Source organism: Syzygium oleosum, unplaced genomic scaffold (genome assembly GCF_021117445.2).
Source record: "Syzygium oleosum isolate NSW1041296 unplaced genomic scaffold, Sole_v2.1 Sole_v2.59, whole genome shotgun sequence".
Taxonomy (NCBI): domain Eukaryota; kingdom Viridiplantae; phylum Streptophyta; class Magnoliopsida; order Myrtales; family Myrtaceae; genus Syzygium; species Syzygium oleosum.
In genome coordinates, this window is record NW_026607543.1 from 977,864 (window position 1) to 997,714 (window position 19,851).

Sequence of the window (19,851 nt, forward strand, 5' to 3'; positions counted from 1 at the left end):
CGCCGGATCTCTACAGAGTCGTCGCGATCGAATCGAGAAGACCGGAAAGTACGACCGTCGGACCATTTTACACCTCACAAAAACAGACGCTGCAGCCCCCCGAGACACAAGCGATAGCAGCATCCGCCGCTCGCCGGAGCTCGGGAGCCCCCCACTCCCCATGACTCCCCGCCGTACCGATCGGCCTCCGGCGACTCCACCGTCCCCGTGACAACCGCCGCCATGACCGCTCCCCGAGTCTCCCCTCCGCTCGCTCTCCTCCTGGCCCTCCTCTCCGCCTCCCTCCTCCCCTTCATCCCCACTCCCCGCCGGCCTCCCGAAACCCTGAGTCCTCCCGCCCCGGACCGCACGGGCGCCAACTACATCGTCCGGTTCACCCGCTACGACCGCGCCGAGGATCACCGCTCCTACCTCGAGGCGGCGGTGCGGTCCCCCGGCTGGCGGTGGATCCCGAGGCGGAACCCGGCGTCCGAGTACCCGACCGACTTCGGGCTGGTGTCGATCGAGGAAGGGCCGGCGAGGGAGGGCCTGATCGGGGAGATTGGGAGGCTAGGGCTGGTGAAGGACGTGAGCCTGGATTTGAGCTACGGCAGAGGGCTGCTTGGAGAGAACGGCCAGAGGGTTGGGGCGTTCGTCGACGGGACGAAGCGGCCGGGCAAGATTTTCACGTCCATGTCGTTTAGCGAGGGCGAGGGGGAGTACTACGCCGCGATTAGCAACTCTTCGATAAGCTGGAGGCGGCATCTGTTGGCGCCGGTGAGATGCATCTTGTTGTTCGGCGAAATGAAATCGCGTTTTCCACGTTTCTGGTTTGCTCAATCGATTAAGCGAATGTGGGAGTGAGCGTAGTGTGACGATTATGTGTTTAGCTAGCTAAATGCTGTCAGTTTAATGACTGATGTCTGCGCGTTCGGATCGAATTGTTCACTGGATCTGATTATGTAACTGACGCCTCGAGATTATGAAGATACTTCATCTTTTGTGCCTTTGCTCATTTGGTTTAGACCAGCAGATTTTGGCGTTTGACCGGGTAGTATCACAGATTTCCTGTGTGTTTCAGATTGAAAATGGGGAATTTTATACTTCCATCATTAGCAGAATCTTTGTAAATCCCAGTATATTTGCTATTTTATACTTTGTTTCCTGGTTTCCATGTATAAGTGTTCTGACTTTGGATATCTGGGTTTTTTTCCCCTGTTTCTTCGGAGCAGAATATGCATGATAGTTATTTCTGGATGTCCTCTTTGCTTATTTATGTGGCCTTATACCTGTTTTTCTTTTTTTTTTCTCTATTTTAAATTTCTCGTTGTTTAGAGATCTCAAGTCACATCCATGTTTGGAGCCGGCACGCTTTGGGAAAAAGGTTACACTGGCAAAAAAGTTAAAATGGCAATATTTGACACTGGTATCCGGGCTGATCATCCGCATTTCCGTAATATAAAGGTACTCATTTTGATGGAACTTGTTCTTGGTTGCTAGGCACTAGTTTGCAGAGGTGAGCGAATGGAAATTTGCAGTGTGTGAAGAGTGACTGTTTAATTTCTTCAGCTCCATCTCTGGTATTTTCACTAACATCAAATTTGGCTGACTATTAGGAGCGCACAAATTGGACCAATGAGGATACCTTGAATGACAATCTTGGACATGGGACATTTGTTGCCGGTGTCATTGCTGGTGTAGATGCAGAGTGCTTAGGATTTGCACCTGATACTGAAATTTATGCTTTTCGTGTGTTCACAGATGCACAGGTAATTCTTCTTTTGGACCATCCACGGCAAAAAATTTAAGTGAGTTGTTGCATGCATAAATGCGTAATGCATTACGGCAAAGCGGCAACTTAATAGCACAGTGTTTGGGAACATTGAAGAATTTGACATCTGTTTGGCTAATTGTGGACCACTTTGTTTTATCTGCCCTCACATAGGAATATTGCAGCGTATGTGGTGTACTTTATTTGCAAGGTGATGATAATTGCGCATTCAGCCTACTGCAGGTATCATACACATCATGGTTTCTGGACGCATTTAACTATGCTATTGCAACAAAAATGGATGTGCTAAATTTGAGCATAGGTGGACCTGATTACCTGGATCTCCCGTTTGTGGAGAAGGTAGGCTCTTATTATATGTCCAAAACATCTAATTACAGTGACAATGCCGGAATCATTATGTGCTTCTCATGTGGGTTTTTAGAAATCAGAGTAGCGTGGGCTAGTTGATGTCCATTGTCTGGGTCAATTTGATATTTGTGTTAATAATCGAATTAAGGACTTTTTAGGACTGCTGCTGAAAGAAGTCTTACTTATTTGTTTAGATTTAATTTTCAGAGTTCTTTGTAAACCATAAGAAGGTAAAGCTCATCCTATATCTGCTTTGCAAACATTTTCACTGTTATGAACATGAGTTTATCACTAGCGAACTCTTTTTTCAAACTTATCCTCGGATTTTAGCATACTTCCTAATATATATGAGGGTGTAGAATTTGGTCATTGACTTAAATCTGTTTTCCAGGTTTGGGAAATAACAGCAAACAACATAATTATGGTTTCAGCAATAGGAAATGATGGACCACTTTATGGCACTTTGAACAACCCAGCTGATCAGAGTGACATTATCGGTGTTGGTGGTATTGATTACAGCGACCATATAGCCTCATTTTCCTCACGTGGCATGAGTACTTGGGAGCTTCCTCATGGGTAATTGATGTTACTTACTTCAAATTACTTAAGAATTTGTCTACTGTTTTTTTCTATTTGGTTTTGCTCGGACAACTTAATGGGATTAATGAAGGAAAGAATTATGTGCATTGTAATTGCTTTGGTTAGGTTACAAAAGCTGTTTTGTTTCTCAATTCTTGAGCTGAGTTTAGCATTAAGTCTTTAGTAAGCATAGTTTTCATCATATTATCTGTACTTCACATCTCAAGTCAAGTCCCTGTTTGCATTAGTAGTAGTCAAACAGCGGCTGCACATGGTTCATGTCATATGCCAGTAACGACATTCAGTTAATTGAGTCTCAATCTGTTAGCCGACTCTTCCTAATATGCTTGTGTCTAAAGAACTGTCTGGTGACTGAAGAATGATGCAAAAGGAAATAAGCATGTCTTCTCGAGCTCACTGAAATCAATTGTTCTTCTGTTGCGTGGCACTCGTTATGAAAAATGCTTATATTGGGGGTTCTTAACTACAAGACAATTTTTGTGATCTTGCTGGTGAGCAGGACTCTTTTAGTTTGCAATTTTTATGTCTATTTTTTTTGTCTCTGCAGCAAGCAAGAATAAAAATAGTTTCCCATTCCCAAATACTTTTTTCTTGAAATGTTTGATACATCAAAATGAAAAATATGTACTTAAATGAAAGTCATGAAAATATGTTTAGTCGTGTCCTCTTGTTCATCAATTCCCCATTGCGAAATTATGAATTTGTTCCCAAAGAGAACAAAGAAATGAAAACTATCATTTGGTTCTTTCTATCAGAGAGAGAGAGAGAGAGAGAGAGAGACCCGGGGGGAAGGAGATTGCAGTAATGGTCCTTGTCTTTTCATTTAGAGTAAGCACAACAAAAGCAATTAATACTTATTCTCTCTCTCAAAACTTGTAGAAGTGCAAGCAGATTCAGTTGTTTTTTAGTTCGAAACAATTTTCGCCATTTCATGTCCCTTTTTTCACAAAAAAGGAAATAAAAGTTGAAATATTCAAAATTCCAATGGGGCTTCATTGTTCTTTAGGACTTCTGGGCCTAACAGTAGTTGATGGGAGGCTAAATTGATGAATGTATTGCTTGATTTAGTGCTCCTTTGCAATTAATTGAACAGTTGAAAGTGAAGTTCTGTCCATCCTTTCTCGAGAGGTTATATCTCTCTTATAACTTATGAGTTGGCCTTGGCTTGTTCTAGATTTTTAAACGGTTTCATGATTGTGCAGTTATGGTCGAGTAAAGCCTGATGTCGTTGCATACGGAAGGGAGATCATGGGGTCCAAGATCAGTACTGGCTGTAAAAGCTTATCTGGGACTAGCGTGGCAAGTCCTGTAGTTGCTGGTGTGGTATGCTTGCTTGTTAGTGTTATTCCTGAAAGCAAGAGAAAGGAGATTTTAAATCCAGCGAGCATGAAACAAGCACTTGTGGAAGGAGCTGCAAAGCTTTCTGGTCCTAACATGTATGAACAGGGTGCTGGAAGAGTCGCTTTGTAAGTTTCCATATATACCCCATATAGCTGTTGAATTTCTTGTGTTAGCTAAAGAACTCCTCTAGCAGTCCTTGCTTTTTATATTATTAGCTCTAATCTGGAGCTTCTCAGGTTAGAATCATATGAAATACTGAAAAGCTACCAACCTCGGGCAAGCATCTTCCCCAGCGTTCTTGATTTTTCGGATTGTCCTTATTCCTGGCCCTTTTGTCATCAACCTCTCTATGCGGGGGCAATGCCTGTAATTTTTAATGCCACCATTCTAAATGGTATGGGTGTAATTGGCTATGTTGACGGACCACCAACTTGGCATCCTTCAGATGAGGAAGGGAATCTTTTAAGTATTCATTTTTCATATTCTGAAGTCATATGGCCCTGGACTGGGTATCTGGCCTTGCACATGCAGATCAAGGAAGAAGGAGCCCAGTATTCTGGAGAGATAGAAGGGAATGTAACCGTTAAGGTGTACAGTCCTCCTTCTCAAGGTGAGAAGAGTCCTCGAAGTAGCACCTGCGTTCTTCAATTAAGACTGAAAGTGGTTCCAACTCCACCGAGATCAAAACGTATTCTTTGGGATCAGTTTCACAGTATAAAGTATCCTCCAGGTTATATTCCTAGAGACTCTTTGGATGTTCGCAACGACATTCTCGACTGGCATGGGGATCACCTTCATACAAATTTCCACTTGGTGTTCAACATGTTGCGTGATTCTGGATACTACGTAGAAACGCTTGGCTCACCTCTTACCTGCTTTGATGCTCACCAGTATGGAACACTTCTGTTAGTGGATCTTGAAGATGAATACTTTGAAGAAGAAATCGAGAAGCTGAAGGGTGATGTAATTAACTCGGGATTGGGGTTGGCTGTGTTTGCAGACTGGTATAATGTGGACACGATGGTGAAGATGAGGTTTTTCGATGATAACACGAGGAGCTGGTGGACACCAGTAACTGGAGGTGCTAATGTTCCAGCGCTGAATGATCTTTTAGCTCCATTTGGAATTGCTTTTGGAGACAAGATATTGAATGGCGATTTTTCTATGGATGGCGAACAGAGCCGTTATGCATCTGGAACTGATATAGTTAAGTTCCCCAGAGGTGGCTATGTTCACAGCTTTCCTTTCCAAGATAGTTCAGAGAGTGGGGCTACTCAAAATGTACTTTTGTCTGCTGGGATGACCAAGGTAACGGTTGAGCTTTCATTCTTAGTCTGAATGCAATATATATGCTGAAGTTTAGTTTACCAAGTGGAAAGTACGTCAGATGTCCTCTCTGTTTGTTTACTCTTCCATTGTCATGGACAGAAATAAAATCACTGCAACATTTTCATCAAATGACATTCTACTGCCAAATGTTTTTGTACTTTTCCTCTGAGTGCGTTTCTTCTTGCCATGTGAAGGAGGAAGTTTTTTAAATGCAAAATCTTTTTCTCTGGTTTTGTTCTTGCCATGAGGAGTAGGAAGTGTTCTGGAACTCTTGGACCGTTACTGGAATCCTTGACTTTCATATGTAGTTGACTTAGTAAGTGCCGTATGATAATCAACTTTCACATCTTTCTGTGATGACAATATGATATTAAATAGTGTCCAGCTGTAGGTTGAGTTATAATTTGCTTCAAGTTAAACTGCACTGCAGTTCTGAGTTTAAACCTTGGAATATACATGATGATAATTAATCTTATGGAACTTCTGTTGATATATACCAGGCAGACTCCCCAATTCTTGGCCTTGTTGAGGTTGGAGAAGGCCGGGTTGCAGTTTATGGAGACTCCAACTGCTTGGATAGTAGTCACATGGTTACCAATTGTTACTGGCTTCTGAGGAAAATACTGGATTTCACCAGTGGGAACATCAGAGATCCTATGCTTTTCTCACCATCAGTGAAACAGGATAATCCTTTGTACATAGACGACAACCAACTGCCTTCTCGCAGAACTGATGTTAATTTCTCGACATATTCTTCTGTTGTGGGGAAGGAGTTAATCTGCAGGAGTGACTCCAGGTTTGAAGTCTGGGGTACAAAGGGCTACAATTTACAGGTTAGAGGAAGAAATAGAAGACTTCCAGGCTATCCGGTTATCGATTTGGGAAGGGGTCTCAATTCCACGGCTGAGGTTTTCCCCAAGACTCGTCCCAAGTTGAGAGAGAAGGGAAAGGGCGACTCCAGTGGGAATGGGTACTTGGGTCTATTATATAGAGATGAGGTGAGAAACTTAACTCGTCCTTGAATTTCTTCCATCTTCATGTTGGTGACTTGGAAAGATGTTTCAACCATTACCTATTGCTGTATATGATGTTATTATTTTCCCAATGCAGCTTGATATGCCCGTGCTAGTTGCTAGTCATTGGCTTGCTCCTGCGGTAATTGCGGTTGCGGGTGAGTGCAATTAGCTTTGTGCATCCAAGTACTGAAAAAAGTTTATTATCATACAGTGGTTCTATGTTTAACTGGCTCATTTCCTGTTTTGTAGGAATCCTCCTATTTTTTAGTTTCTGGAGAATTCGCCAGAAGCGACGTCGGCGAAGAAAGGGATCTAGCTCTGTTCGGATGGCAAATCCGTGATAGAAGGATAGAAGTTTTGATAGGGTTTCTCTTTGTAGACACACAGACGAGATCCTACAGTGTAACAATCATTCATCCCAGAGGAGAGTTCTCTCATCGTAGGAATTAGTTCCTCGAGAAGTACATAGATTTTTTTCCGCGTTGTGCAAGGCTTTTTTGGTGGCACAAATTTTCAGGCAGTAATGAAATATTTGATGCAATTCGAGGCTGTGCCCTACCATACTTTGATCGGTTGTTTCCGCCTTGCCAAGGATCCGCAGCATTGGCCAATTTCCTCTCTCCCTGCTAATTGTTAATGACGACATGAACGTTCGAGTCGTTTGGACTCGTTCATAGTTGGTACGTCGGGAGCGTATAGAGGCTCATGTCTCAAGGTCTCGGTGATCTAAGCTATGTCATGACCCATGTACAAGTGCACGCTATCCCAACTGGAGTCGATTGGTGGGATGGCAATCTAATATACATCATGACTGTTTTCTTGCTATAATTTTACGAAAGGCAACCGGAATGTAGTATCATGAACCTTTGGCATCAGCTAGGATGGAGATTTCAGAATCAGAAGATCAGTCGTGATAAATGATCTTCAGCCTGTAAATCACATGTAATACCTAAATCTTTCCAAGAACAGACATTGCTGCGGGTAGATTGGAAAAGCAATGATCGCCAGTGAAACAGAAAATAAGTGTACATCTCTTGAACATCTGAGTAATCAAATTAGAAAAGGATTGCATGACCTATAGGCCTTCGGATTCTAGAGATTATACACAACCATTCTCACAATGCACGATTTTGGAACGATGAAACCGCAAATATTTTTGCTAAACTGATAAACATTGCTAATGATATACATGGCACTCCCGACAACCAGTAGTGTACTGACGATCCACGGTCGGCAGAAGTAGAATCACGGCCCTCTTTTGCAAGTCTTTTCTCGAGAGATCAGCAAATCCAAACTCAAAATACTCTTTCAACATTCACAACCCGAAGAACGCTGCTGCTGTCCACCGCCCACATCAATAGTGTCAGGAAGGTAGCTGCATTGAAACAGAATTCAGGAATGAGCATTTTATTCTCGGTAATGTGTTGATACATATATCATGGAACTTCAATCGATGTCAATATGTGCATATCATGGAACTTCGATTGATCTATGCAATTACGCCATAGAACAGCACATCACATTTCCAGTAATTTAATCACAGATTATTAATTTGCAAACATATTCTGATGCTCTAGATGACTTCAGATGTTCACCATCAAATTCATAAGGAAAAGGCACTGGCTAATCAAAACCAAGCTGATTCTAAAGGTAAGAGTGGTGAGAAACTTTTCGTTCAGCAGCACTCTGATTCTTGAGATCAACTTCATGAAAAGAGAGACCAGAAAGCATGGTAGCTGATTTGACATGCAGCATTTGATGGATCATAATAGTCTGACGGTGTCATTGAAGTAATTGGTACATATACAAGAAACTATATGTCAAAAAAAAGAGACATGCGGACATTTTAGCAGTGTACTCACAGTTCTTCTTCGGGCTCATTCTTAAGAGCATCCTTGGCTATACATTGGAAAGCTGCTTCAACATTAAAACCTTCTTTTGCAGAAGTTTCAAAATAAGAAATGTTTCCCTTAGAGGCACACCATGCTTTTGCTTTCTTCTCAGATACCTGGTTGGTGGAAAGATTGATTCACGATTAAGTTCTAGTTCAAAACAAGTAAAGCTACCATAGAAAAGAGGCAGGAAAGGTACACGTGACACACTGTCTTACCAAAAAAAGAGTGAACATGCGCAAGGATGTGAATACAAATGACAAGTTAAATCGTATTAATTTGTTCATTAGAGTCACCCCGGCAGAAATGTAAATAATATGCGAGTCACATTGGCTAAGACCTAACTGCATTTTTCTGTCAAACCAAATTATATCCATACTCTTGGGACTAGTGAAGAGACATCTCACCACTCGACTGTTGCCACCATCAATGTCAATCTTGTTCCCCAACACAACAAATGGAAAGTTATCAGGGTCAGAAGGGCTGGCCTGAAAACATCAACAAAAGTTACATTATCATTTCTAGTACCGCAAACACTCAGATGTGAATGTGTTCGACAGCTACCTGAATGAGAAACTCCTCTCTCCAGTGGTTAAGGTTGTCGAACGATTTCATCACATTAACATCATATACAAGAACACAACAGTCAGCTCCACGGTAAAAAGCAACACCAAGACTTTGGAACCGTTCCTGCCCTGCTGTATCCCATATCTGAAGGTATTAACACCGTGAGTATCACAGAGAAATGTCCCAGTATACGAGTTGTTATCATGCCAAGCTTTCTATGTAATGACTTTCACCAAAGCATGCGGTTTCCTTAGAACGATTTCTCATATCCACTAAATGTTGCGTACCTGCGGAGTTTGGAAAGGTCATCTAACAAGGTACAAACACTCTAGAGAGGACATGGCAATCAGAGAATTAAAAGTTGGACAGCTCTCCCAAGTCCTGACTACTCCAATTATCATCACAAAAGTTTGAGTCCTGAAAGCCATCCCGACTCCTCCAACTTTCATCAAACTAGCTTTAAGCTCTCGAGAGAGGAATGAGGATACAACAATCAAAGAAAGAAAATAGACAAAGCTCCTCCAAGTTCTTCTTGATTATCATACTTATCCAACTCCCAACACTCTCAGAATCCCAACACAATGGCAGGCTTGCAACCGCCAATTCTTTCCCCAAAGCAGACAAGTGTTTCCATTGATAATGGAGCGTCTATCTCCTTGATGGCCAGACTGGCAAATAGAAGCCCAACCACAGGACTAGTTATGCTTCACAATTCTAGACATCAAATTCTCCCAAGAAAATGTCGGGCAGTTAAGCAACTATTATCATAACAATTCAACTGACTGAATGGCTTACACAGCTTGTGTTTAGTTTATTTTCAAGACACCTCCTAGGAAAATAAAGCAGGAAAAGTAAATTTTCAACACCAAGGAATCATGCGACAGACCTACATATCATCCTAGCCAATATCAAGCTCAAAGAAAATACAATTATGCTGTTGTCTAGCGACGAGTGTAGAAGGCATTGAAACTCAGCTGTACAGTTACTACAAGTTAAAGAATACTTATAATGCAGTGCATAATGAATGACGCAAATTTGCAAATAACTATCCATCAAATAAGAAACTACAAGCCTGGTAAAACTATGAAACTACATGTCAACATCTAGATGCAAAGAGAAAGAAAGTCATAATTTGATGCTCCGCTTAATGGCACACCTGCAATGTGAAAAGTCTATCCTCAAACTGGACTTCCTTGGTGAGGAAATCTGCCCCGATGGTTGCTTTGTACTGATTACTGAACTTTCGGTTCACATATCTAGAAGCAGAGTGAAAGGGTAACACAAAAGATTTTAAAAAGTACGTTTTAGTACAAGCTGAAATTGAAATAACAAACTGAACCGATCAAAATTTGAGGATACTGATTCATCAAAGATGTCTTTCCAACCCTGCAAAAACAAAAAAGACCAAATTTTAAAAAAATAAAACAAATTAAGAACAATGGATTTACATACAACGATGCAACAAGAAACCCAAAACAAGCTCTCATCGCTTGCAACAATCACTCAGTTGCCACGACCGCGAGTGAAGTATCACAAAACCTAGCAGCGTAAAATCCAATTCCATCCTGATTCGGCGCCCATGCCCATCTAATTATCCCACCACTCAAACGCCCTGCAACATCATATTCATCTAGAACAATAATAACAGCCCCAAATGTGGTTCCATTTGCAACAAATCTTTCGGATGGACATTTAACAGCGTCAAGAGCATAAATTTAGACACACGAATTCTCATTAACCTCAAAATTCCAGCAAATGATTAGTACAAACAAGGTTGAGCCTGACAAGTTCAAAACTTTCTATTCTCCCTTTTTCCCATTCTTCCTTGTCAAGAACCACAGAGCTACAGGAACAGGATTCCACATCGCATCAACCTACGGATCATCATATCATTACACCTCCAATTTTCTCGCACCTCAAACAGAAAAACGCATAACCCACAACAACAAAAGACAAAAAGAAAGCCAAAGGGTATGATCAGCAACATACCCACTGTCGCCAAGGATTATGACCTTGAGAAGCATGCGTCTCCGAGAAGCCATTTTTGCGAATTCAGAGAATCTGCGCGCAACCCTCTCTCCCTCTCTCCCCGGTGATCAATGGGTGTTCTACCTTTTTCTGGCCAGTGATCAAGGGATGTTCAAAGGGCTTCTTTTGGGATTGTGCATTTACAGATATTTTCCCAGAAATTTGATTGTCGTTGGACAAAGTTCTAATTTTTATTTAAGGAATCGAAAAAATAGGATAGAATGTGCAGCTCAGAGGTTCGCTGTTTTTGGAGCTGTACTCGATATTGTCAATGTGGACACAACTTATCATTTTCATTATTATTAAGTTAAGGCAAAAAAAAAACCGACCACAAAGACCAGGGAGCAATGATTGGTCATCCATCATGCGGCAACTGCTGGTCTTTTGTACAGGTCAGCAGCGACAGAACAATGGCAAGCACCTCACGAATCAAAGGGAAAAAAAAAACATATATAACATTAGAAAATATAGAATACAAGCCACCAAAAATCCTAAATTATACTCACCGTAATATATTTATCCCAAATTTCTTGTATCTATGCAACACATATACCAAAAACTTCTTTTTGTGACACAAAAAACTCTAAAAACGTCGTAAAAAAAAGTTTATGATTTTTAGTGTCACAAATTTTTTTTTTTGGATAAATATGTCATACAGGTATAAGTTTGTGATTTGTTAAGTCACATAAAAATTTTTAGGGTAAATGCGTTACACAGATACAAATTTGAGGTTTATGGTATTATAAAAAATAGATTAAGGTAAATGTGTCACATTATGTAAAATTTGAGATTTTTTGTTACTTTTTTCCAAAAATAAATGACCCCTGTTAATAACTCATGTAACTCTATATTACCTCTAAACAAAATCCCACGTTAAAAAGACCAAAATGCTCTTCCTTGCAACCTTGTTTTATCATCTTGTTCAGGGTTTAAGTGGTTTAGGCTTTAGTTTTTTTTTTTTTATCTAAGTTTAGGCTTTAGTTGATTTTGAGTGTTTTCTGTGAGTGTGAGAATTTAGAATTAGGGGGTAAACATTTTTAGAAAGAAAATGATATTTTCATAAATTAGAAACACCAGGATAATTGATGTGAAAAAGGTAATGTATCTTTAGAGGTAAAACTCAAGTACGTATTTGGTATTATCAAGCGCAAAGGTATATAAGAGCTCGTTGGTAAAACATGAGATATGTTAATTGTACTTTTTTTCCCTAGTACATTGATACTACGGCTAACTTAGTATAATTGACGAACTATATTGGCCGATTAATATGCATCTCAATCGACTAACGTCTATGTCCTAAAGCTCCCTTTTTTTATTAGCCAGATTTCTTCACGTCTCAGTGCCAAGTAACATGGTTGTTGCAAAAGAAGAAGTTTTCATCTTTTCAAAGTGTTGCTTAACGACTTTGTGACTGTGTGCATAATCGATGACTTCATTACCTGTGTCACTTTTGACTTATATATCACGCGTTGAAAAATTGCCCTATTTTTCGGAAGGAAAGAAGAAACAACATCATGGATCTCCTTAGAATAGTTATTACTCTAGAGGGCTCTGCATATATGTCAGTCATTGCCACAGTGTCTGAATTTGATCATCCTTGATGTCTTGAATATCTTAAAGCCTTCACATAGGTTTCATCTTCACTTGCTCTTCTCCAAGATCATGATAACTGCTCAGTTAATTAAAGATGATGGGAATGTGAATTGACCCTCCTTATCATGTCAGTTTTATCACTCACATGCTTGGTGCCTTGTAAAGGAATCTAAAACAAGAAACACAAGATTGGGAACTTTCTATGCCAACGGCTATGTTTTCCTCTTTTCCTTCTTTTAAGGTTCTCTCCACTTGTCCTTCTTTTGTCTGTTTCCTTTTAAATCAAAGAAGACCAGGCCCAGGGAGAGAGGTCCAACAAGCCATCAAATGCCAATCTGCAAATCGCCATCGTGGATTCGTTTTTCTCTAAATCCATGTGCATGAACATTATGAAAAGAAGACTCTGAGCTGGCCATCTTCTCCTCCAGCCAATGAAGTCTCCCATTGTCCCCTTCAATGATTCTAAACCAACTTGCACAGAACTTTCCTTTTGACCATAATGGATAGGGTGCTTGTCTTTTCTCTATGGCATATTTGGGTTTGCGGGTCACTGCCCGTTAAGTAAAACTAACTTCCAAAAGGAAAAATTTTGTTCAGCTCTTGATGTTTACTCTTGATTTGAAAGGAACCTTCAAATACAGTCCTCATCACAAATGAACGAACAATTACATCAACATCGAAGTTCCGGATGCAACAGAAGCCGTCGACGCGTTCATCGAAAATGCTAAAAGTTTCACAACCCGATGCCACCAAACTGCAAGCTATCTAAGCGTTCATTGCCATTAATCACTTCAACCAACCACAAAGAAAAGAGCAACTTGGATATAAAACCAATTACACCAGATACGTTGGCAAGTCTTTCTTAATAGTGAGAGCTTGCCCACTCCAAATAGCATCTGTCCAACTACTCCAACAACCTACTCTGCATAAGTTTCTTTTTCTGTTGGCACTAGACAGAGAAAGCAAAGAAACAACCTGGTATCTAATCAATGACAGCTATGGCACCATCATTCCACTTAGAAGACAACCTCAAGAAAAAATCCTAACCGCTTGGTGTTCATTTAAACCCCCTCACAAGAAAACCAAATACTCGAAAACTTGAAAACCAATGCAAGCAACTTCTATTTCACTCTAGCAAAATATAATACGAGCAGAAACAATAGTAAGTTCAACTTAAAAGGAATCATCAATTACTTACACGGAAGAATCAAAGAATCGGCCAACATGCGTCATTTTTCTTATATTCTCAAAGCTAATTACATTGTAAAAGCTGTTAAATTCAAATTGAGAGGACGGGAAAAAACTATGTCAATACTTGAAAATCACATGCCTGTCTTGCAATCTCGGGTGGAGCATAAAAAAAATGAGGTGTAGAAACTATACAAGGCCACGACACGTGAGCTCAAGAGCCTCCACTGAAACCTCGACTGTCCCTCTTCATCCTTCCCATCTCCATATCTCGGGTCGTTTGGCGGCTAGGATTCTCGCTGCTCGAGCCAGATGGGTATATGCCATATTCACTAGTAGGTTCGCTGTACTCGTTGCTGCCGTGCTCCTGGCTACTTAATGCCATCTTCCTGAACTTTTTGAGGTCTTCGTTGTATTGGTTGTTGTCGTAGTCCGAGCTCCCGTAGGAACTATAGAGGGCACTGTGCCCGGGTCTGATTCCTTCATTAAGGTCAGAGAGAGATACATCCCCTTCGAGGGCTCGAACAATCTGCTCAATTTTTCACAAGCTGATTGTCAGAATTTCTATTTCCAGACACCGTAACAGATATTATATGAACTTGACATGAGTCCACAAACAAATAGAACTGCCATTAGTCGTAGATGTGGCAAGTGGCATCTATGAAAGAAATATTAAGCTCCGGGCACTGAAATATTACCTGGCTCATTCTTGGTCGACGCCGCGCCGAATGACGCACGCAAGCGGCAGCGCAGGCCACCATACGAGCCATCTCGTTGTGGTTATAATTGTTCTGCAGCCTAGGATCAACAAGAGAGTCAAAGTTTCCATCTTCCAGAGCTCGTGTGAGCTGAGGCCTCGCCTGTAAATCATAACAATGATTCTATTTCAACATTGCGAATTCGATGACTAAAAACACCGAATTTCGAATCCCATTTGAGACCCCAGAAAAAAGTGAGGGTCTCATAGGTAGCGTGGCCTATAGTTGTGAACATGAGAATTGCATGACGTACCCAATCAACCAGACTATCATCCATAAAAGTATTGGTCGAGTCCACAGGTCTGCGACCAGTAATCAACTCCAAAAGCATGACCCCATAGGAGAAAACGTCTGATTTTTCTGTTAGTTTCCCACTCGAGGCGTATTCTGGAGCAAGATACCTACAAGTAAGAAGCATGTGAGCAGCGAAATAGATGATTAATTCACGCTTAAATCCAACACAAGCCACATATTTCAACTAGACAAGCTATAGAAGTATTCGATAAAAAAAAAAAAAACTATAGAAGTAACTAGACAACTGTGCTTCAATGAATAAAGCAAAAGATGAATTACCGAGCAATTGCTCATTTTACGAACATGCTGAAACATCTAAGACAGACTAAGTAACCAGCTCACATCCCAGTCCTTCGAATCAAAATATAAACGGTGCAAATCTTACCCAAAGGTGCCCATCACCCTGGTAGACACATGAGTATTTGTTTCAGAAGTAAATTTTGCAAGTCCAAAATCCGCAACCTGAGAGAAAAAAAGCATTCAGAATTCAGGGGGGGTGCAATGTACTTGCTTTGAAATTTGATCAGTTGCATGCAGAATTATCAATGCCAACTCTATAATTTATCGAACAAGTTTTTTTTTACCTTTGCCTCAAATTTGAAGTCCACAAGTATGTTAGCTGCCTTGATATCACGATGTATGATCTTAGGATGACCTGCACAACAAGTGTTTCTCGTGTATATAAGAGCAAAGCCCTAGCACTCACAGTTTTAATCAACTATTGATCAGTAAGGATAAAAAGGCAAAAGTACATCGAAAACTTACAATCCTCATGAAGATATGCTAGTCCTTTGGCAGAGCCCATAGCAATTTTCAGTCTAGTTGGCCAATCCATGGTCGGTCGTCCCTTTCCTGCAACAACCATTGTCCATCAGAATCCTTTTCATTAAAAGCACAAGGAACCAAGTTTTCTAATAAAATTTTTCCCTTTCTTTTTTCATATAACCCCAACTGCTAACTCAAATAACCGAAACAAACGATAAAGAAAGAGGGGGCGACATACGCTCACAACATAAACTGGATTAAAAATCCAAACTCACCATGTAAGTGGAACTCCAAGGTGTTGTTAGGCACAAACTCGTACACTAGCAAGCGCTGGGATCCGGCCATGCAGTATCCAACCAAAGACACAAGATGCTTGTGATGAACTCGGCTGATTATTTCAACTTCAGCTTGAAACTCACGCTCTCCCTGTCCGCTTCCTGCCTTCAGTTGCTTCACCGCTACTTCTTTCCCATTGGGAAGGACCCCACGGTGCACATACCCAAAACCACCTTGTCCGAGTAGATTTGCATCCGAGAAGCCATTAGTCGCCATCGCTAGTTCCTCATAAGTAAACGTGCTCTTGGAGAAACCAAGAGACATGCCGGGGGATGGAGGAGGATATGCTTGTTCCGGCCCTGAATAGTTGGAGCCAGAGCCTCCACTGCTGCTCGTAAAAGGAGGCGGAGGCGGCGGAGGTGCCGGACTGGGACCACGAGCAGGCGAATGCGGCGGGCGAGAGACGGCTGCCGGAGGAGGATTAGGCTTCGGCATCATGGTGACGACATGGTCAGCAGGTGGCGGAGCATTTTGTTGCCAATTTCGCGGCGGGCCACCATAAGGATCAGCTGGAAATCAGCAAAACAAAAGAAAAAACACTACAGATTCAGCTAATGCACTAAAACTCCTACTTCATGCGACGCTAGACTTGGATCCCATCCAACAGATCGCGTCGCCAGACATCCTTACTTAATATACTGACGTCGACGTCGCTCATAGGCAATCAAATGCACGCAGTGGTCCCTTATCTTTTAATGGGTTTGCCCTTCGATGCAAGATTAAACATCACACGCAGGAAAGATAAAAAGCTCGAACTGAGTGGCAAAGGCAAAACATTTTCTGTCTGTCAACTCGGTCGGCTACCTCGATAAATTCAACCAAGTATTCGACGAAGAACACGCATTCTAGCAGTCACATTGATCGAATACCGCATTCAAATGCCTAAGTCAACAGCAATTGGGGTGACCTCACTTGAGCTGTGATTGTGATGAACAAATCTTAGCTGAATCGAGAATGGCATTCTCAAGCAAATATTTCACAGATCTGAGTCCAATCCGCAGCAACCAAAATACTAAAACGTTCAATATCTAACGAATCCACCCTAAAAGAGAGAGGATAGTGAAGAAAAGGCGTCACCTTTAGGACCATGAGGAGGTGGAGGCGGCACATAATACTCCTCATCACGGTCTCTTCTCCTCTTCTTCTTGCAACATATGAACAGCAAGGTCAGGAACGCCAGCACCACCACTCCGCCAATGGCAACCCCCACCACGAGCCCCGTCGATATGGTGGACCCAGACGACGGGGGAGAAGCGGCAGAGGTAGGCGAAGGCGGGCTCTTGGCCGACGGCGGCGTCCCGGAGCTCGTCGGCGGCGGCGGTGACGGCGGAGGGGGGCTGCCCTTGGCGGCCGGAGGGGAGGGCGTGCCCGAGGAGGACGGCGGGGGCGGGGACCCGGAGGAAGCCGGCGGCGGGGGAGAGGCGGGGGTGGTGGTAGAGGGCGGGGAGGCGGCCGGGGTGGTGGGCGGCGGCGGCGGGGAGGAGGGCGTCGCCGGGGAGGCGCGGACGGGGTGGCGGGGGCGGGGCGGCGGGGGTGGCGGGGGGCGGGGCGGAGGGGGTGGCGGGGGGCGGGGCGGTGGCGTTGGTGGACGCCGGGGGGGGGGGGGAGAGGGAGAGGAACCGGGAGCCGGGGCCGACATGACCTGGAGGGGAGGGGGGGACGAGATCGAATGGAATGGGGGACATGACCTGGAGCCGGAGCTTTCAACGGAGAGGAAGGGGAAACGCAAGAGTGAAAGAATGGAGGCTTCCCTTCGCTTCGCTTTATCTCTCGCTCTCACTGTGTTTGTTTGTCGCACGGTTCAATGGAAGAGTGTGCGCTTTCTCTCCTCTCTCTTCGGAGAGACCCACCAGAGAGATCGGAGATCTCGAGAGAGAGAGAGACAGAAGGGGTGTGTGTTCGGGTGGGTGTGATGATTTTGAACGGGGGGGGTCGGGGATGCTTTGCTCTTGCATTCACATCATCGGCATCACCACCATCATCAGGAGCGTCACATGCGGAGGGGCAGAGCAAAAGGGGAGAGAATGAGATGAGTCGATGATGTACAGCATTGGTGTGGGACAACGGCATTTGGTGTAGTAGGGTTAGTGGGGACGCACGGGAGTAAAAGCAATAGCAGGCTGTACCCCCTCCCCCACCATCCCCGCGTAAATTATCCGGATTTACGCGTCCGCCGCTCCTCCCCCCCGGCCCCCCCAAAAAAAATATAATAAAATCCATTTTTCCCCCTCTTTTTTTTTCTCTTTTTTTATTTGGCTCCCTCTCGATTTCTGTATTCTTCTTCTTCTTTCGCCTCCTCGCTCGGTGTGAACGGGCGGGAGGCCGGCTCGTTCTTCCATTTTTTTCCTTCTTTTTCTCCCTCTTCTTTTTTTTTTTTTTTTTATGTTTTCCCTAATTTTCATTTTTCCTTGTTTGAACGGGCGGGAGGGGAGTGTCTGAATATCGAGGCTTTACGTGGTCGCGGCAACTCTGGAGCCGCCTTACATGAGAGAGAGAGATGTCGATCCTCGCGATCGAATTCCACCCGCCGGATAGGAATCCGTGCGCGCACCTCCGACCCGCTTCCGTGCTTTGCCGTCGCTCGGGACCTTCTTCCGAAAGGAAAATTTCAATTTAAGAAAGAGCGTCGTGCGACGATACCAATTTAAGATTTTTTGGAAGGTAAATGTGTACTGATTTGTAATTATAATTGCAAAAGTACCCAAAAAAAACCGGGGATGTGTGCGGATGAGATCTCACGAGAGAGAGAGAAAGAGAGATTTGACTTGACGTTTAATTCCCCGAATAAAAAGCTGGCGATGATGATTCCTTCATAAGGTGGCGAGGAAATTGACCAGAGACCCCTCCCCATATTTACTGCCCCGCCCTCCTAATTATCCGTAATATCGAATTGACCCACAAAAAGGAAGGATGAAGAAAGGAAGGAAGAAAATTAAAGAGATTGTGAAATGGACATGTTGGACTTCGGTTTGGTGCCACAATTCCACCATCCCTTTCTCTTTCCCAACTCGACACGCCTTCGGTTGGTGACGGTCCTTTTTGCTTAATTTTTCTTCCCAGATTGGCGAGATTTGGGAGGACGATCTTCAATCACGCCAGCCAAATTTGGCATGTGATCGATGCGATTGTAAGCTTATCTACCGTGAAATCCGCAAAGAATATAAGCACCCGTTTGGTGATGTTCTTTCTAGAATCTTTTCTTGGTCTTATTTCCTGGTGTTTCCACCACGCCAGGACTTTCCAGAGAGTGGCCCGAGCCAGTTCACGTGGGGACCGATTCGATTCCCTGGTAAGAAAATTTCGAGAGCTAGCCTTGACCCAGTCCGTATTCCCAGGTTCTCGGCCTCGTACCAGTTTCGGAGGAAGGGGCAGAACCCGTTCAAAATCAAACCTTTCAAGTCTCTTGATCGAGAACTTTTGCACAAAAGAACGATTTCGTGCATTCAAACACAAAAAGCATGCATCGTTTTCTTCAAGCTTCGGCCGTGGGGAAGGATTTGAGTTAATCTCACCCTCCCCTTGATTTTGTTTGAGCCTTTTTGTTCTCCTGGTCTAAATTTGGGAGCTCTGTTCTCTCGATTTAATTCTAGATATGAGAATTTGAACTCTTATGATTTAGTTCTAGATCTAGGAGTTTTTTTTTCCCGATTTAGATTTAGGAATTTGATAATATTTTTCGGAGATTCGATACTCGTGCTCTGTCCTTTGCATCCAGTTTTATTGATGATCGTAAAAATTTTGTCGTCTCGTTAAACCATGAAAATTTGTTATTTCAAAAGTTAAATCTGCGCATTTCAATCCGTTTTGGTTGTCTCCGTCCAACGATGATATAGAGAAAGCCGAACCTAGTGTGCACCGACGCCTATTGTAGAAGGACTTTCCGTGTGTCCTGTCTAGTAATCGATCACCGATTATTTTGCTTAACAAATTCGCTTGTATCTTTTTGAGTAATAAATATAATTTTCTTGTGACCAAGAAAATAAAACACAAAAAGCATGCCATCATGGTATCTTAATTGAGAACTT

General features: G+C 42.7%; 2 protein-coding genes and 1 pseudogene across 2 annotated transcripts; 1 reads left to right on the forward strand and 2 right to left on the reverse strand.

Moving 5' to 3' along the window:
* LOC115690444 (subtilisin-like protease SBT6.1) lies at positions 1-6,946 on the forward strand. Its single transcript, XM_030616779.2, has 10 exons — positions 1-756; positions 1,315-1,443; positions 1,596-1,748; positions 1,994-2,110; positions 2,511-2,695; positions 3,922-4,185; positions 4,297-5,368; positions 5,890-6,387; positions 6,500-6,560; positions 6,655-6,946. Exons 1-10 carry the CDS (start codon positions 223-225, stop codon positions 6,744-6,746), a joined length of 3,105 nt encoding a protein of 1,034 aa, XP_030472639.2. The 5' UTR covers positions 1-222; the 3' UTR covers positions 6,747-6,946.
* Positions 6,947-7,391: 445 nt separating this feature from the next.
* On the reverse strand, positions 7,392-11,162 carry LOC115690445 (ras-related protein Rab7-like). The gene is made up of 7 exons (XM_030616781.2): positions 10,854-11,162; positions 10,224-10,250; positions 10,021-10,120; positions 8,862-9,008; positions 8,705-8,785; positions 8,268-8,413; positions 7,392-7,780 (listed from the first exon to the last, which is right to left on the reverse strand). Exons 1-7 carry the CDS (start codon positions 10,904-10,906, stop codon positions 7,714-7,716), a joined length of 621 nt encoding a protein of 206 aa, XP_030472641.1. The 5' UTR covers positions 10,907-11,162; the 3' UTR covers positions 7,392-7,713.
* Positions 11,163-13,692: 2,530 nt separating this feature from the next.
* On the reverse strand, positions 13,693-17,511 carry LOC115690462 (proline-rich receptor-like protein kinase PERK1; annotated as a pseudogene).
* Between the last annotated feature and the right edge of the window lie 2,340 nt (positions 17,512-19,851).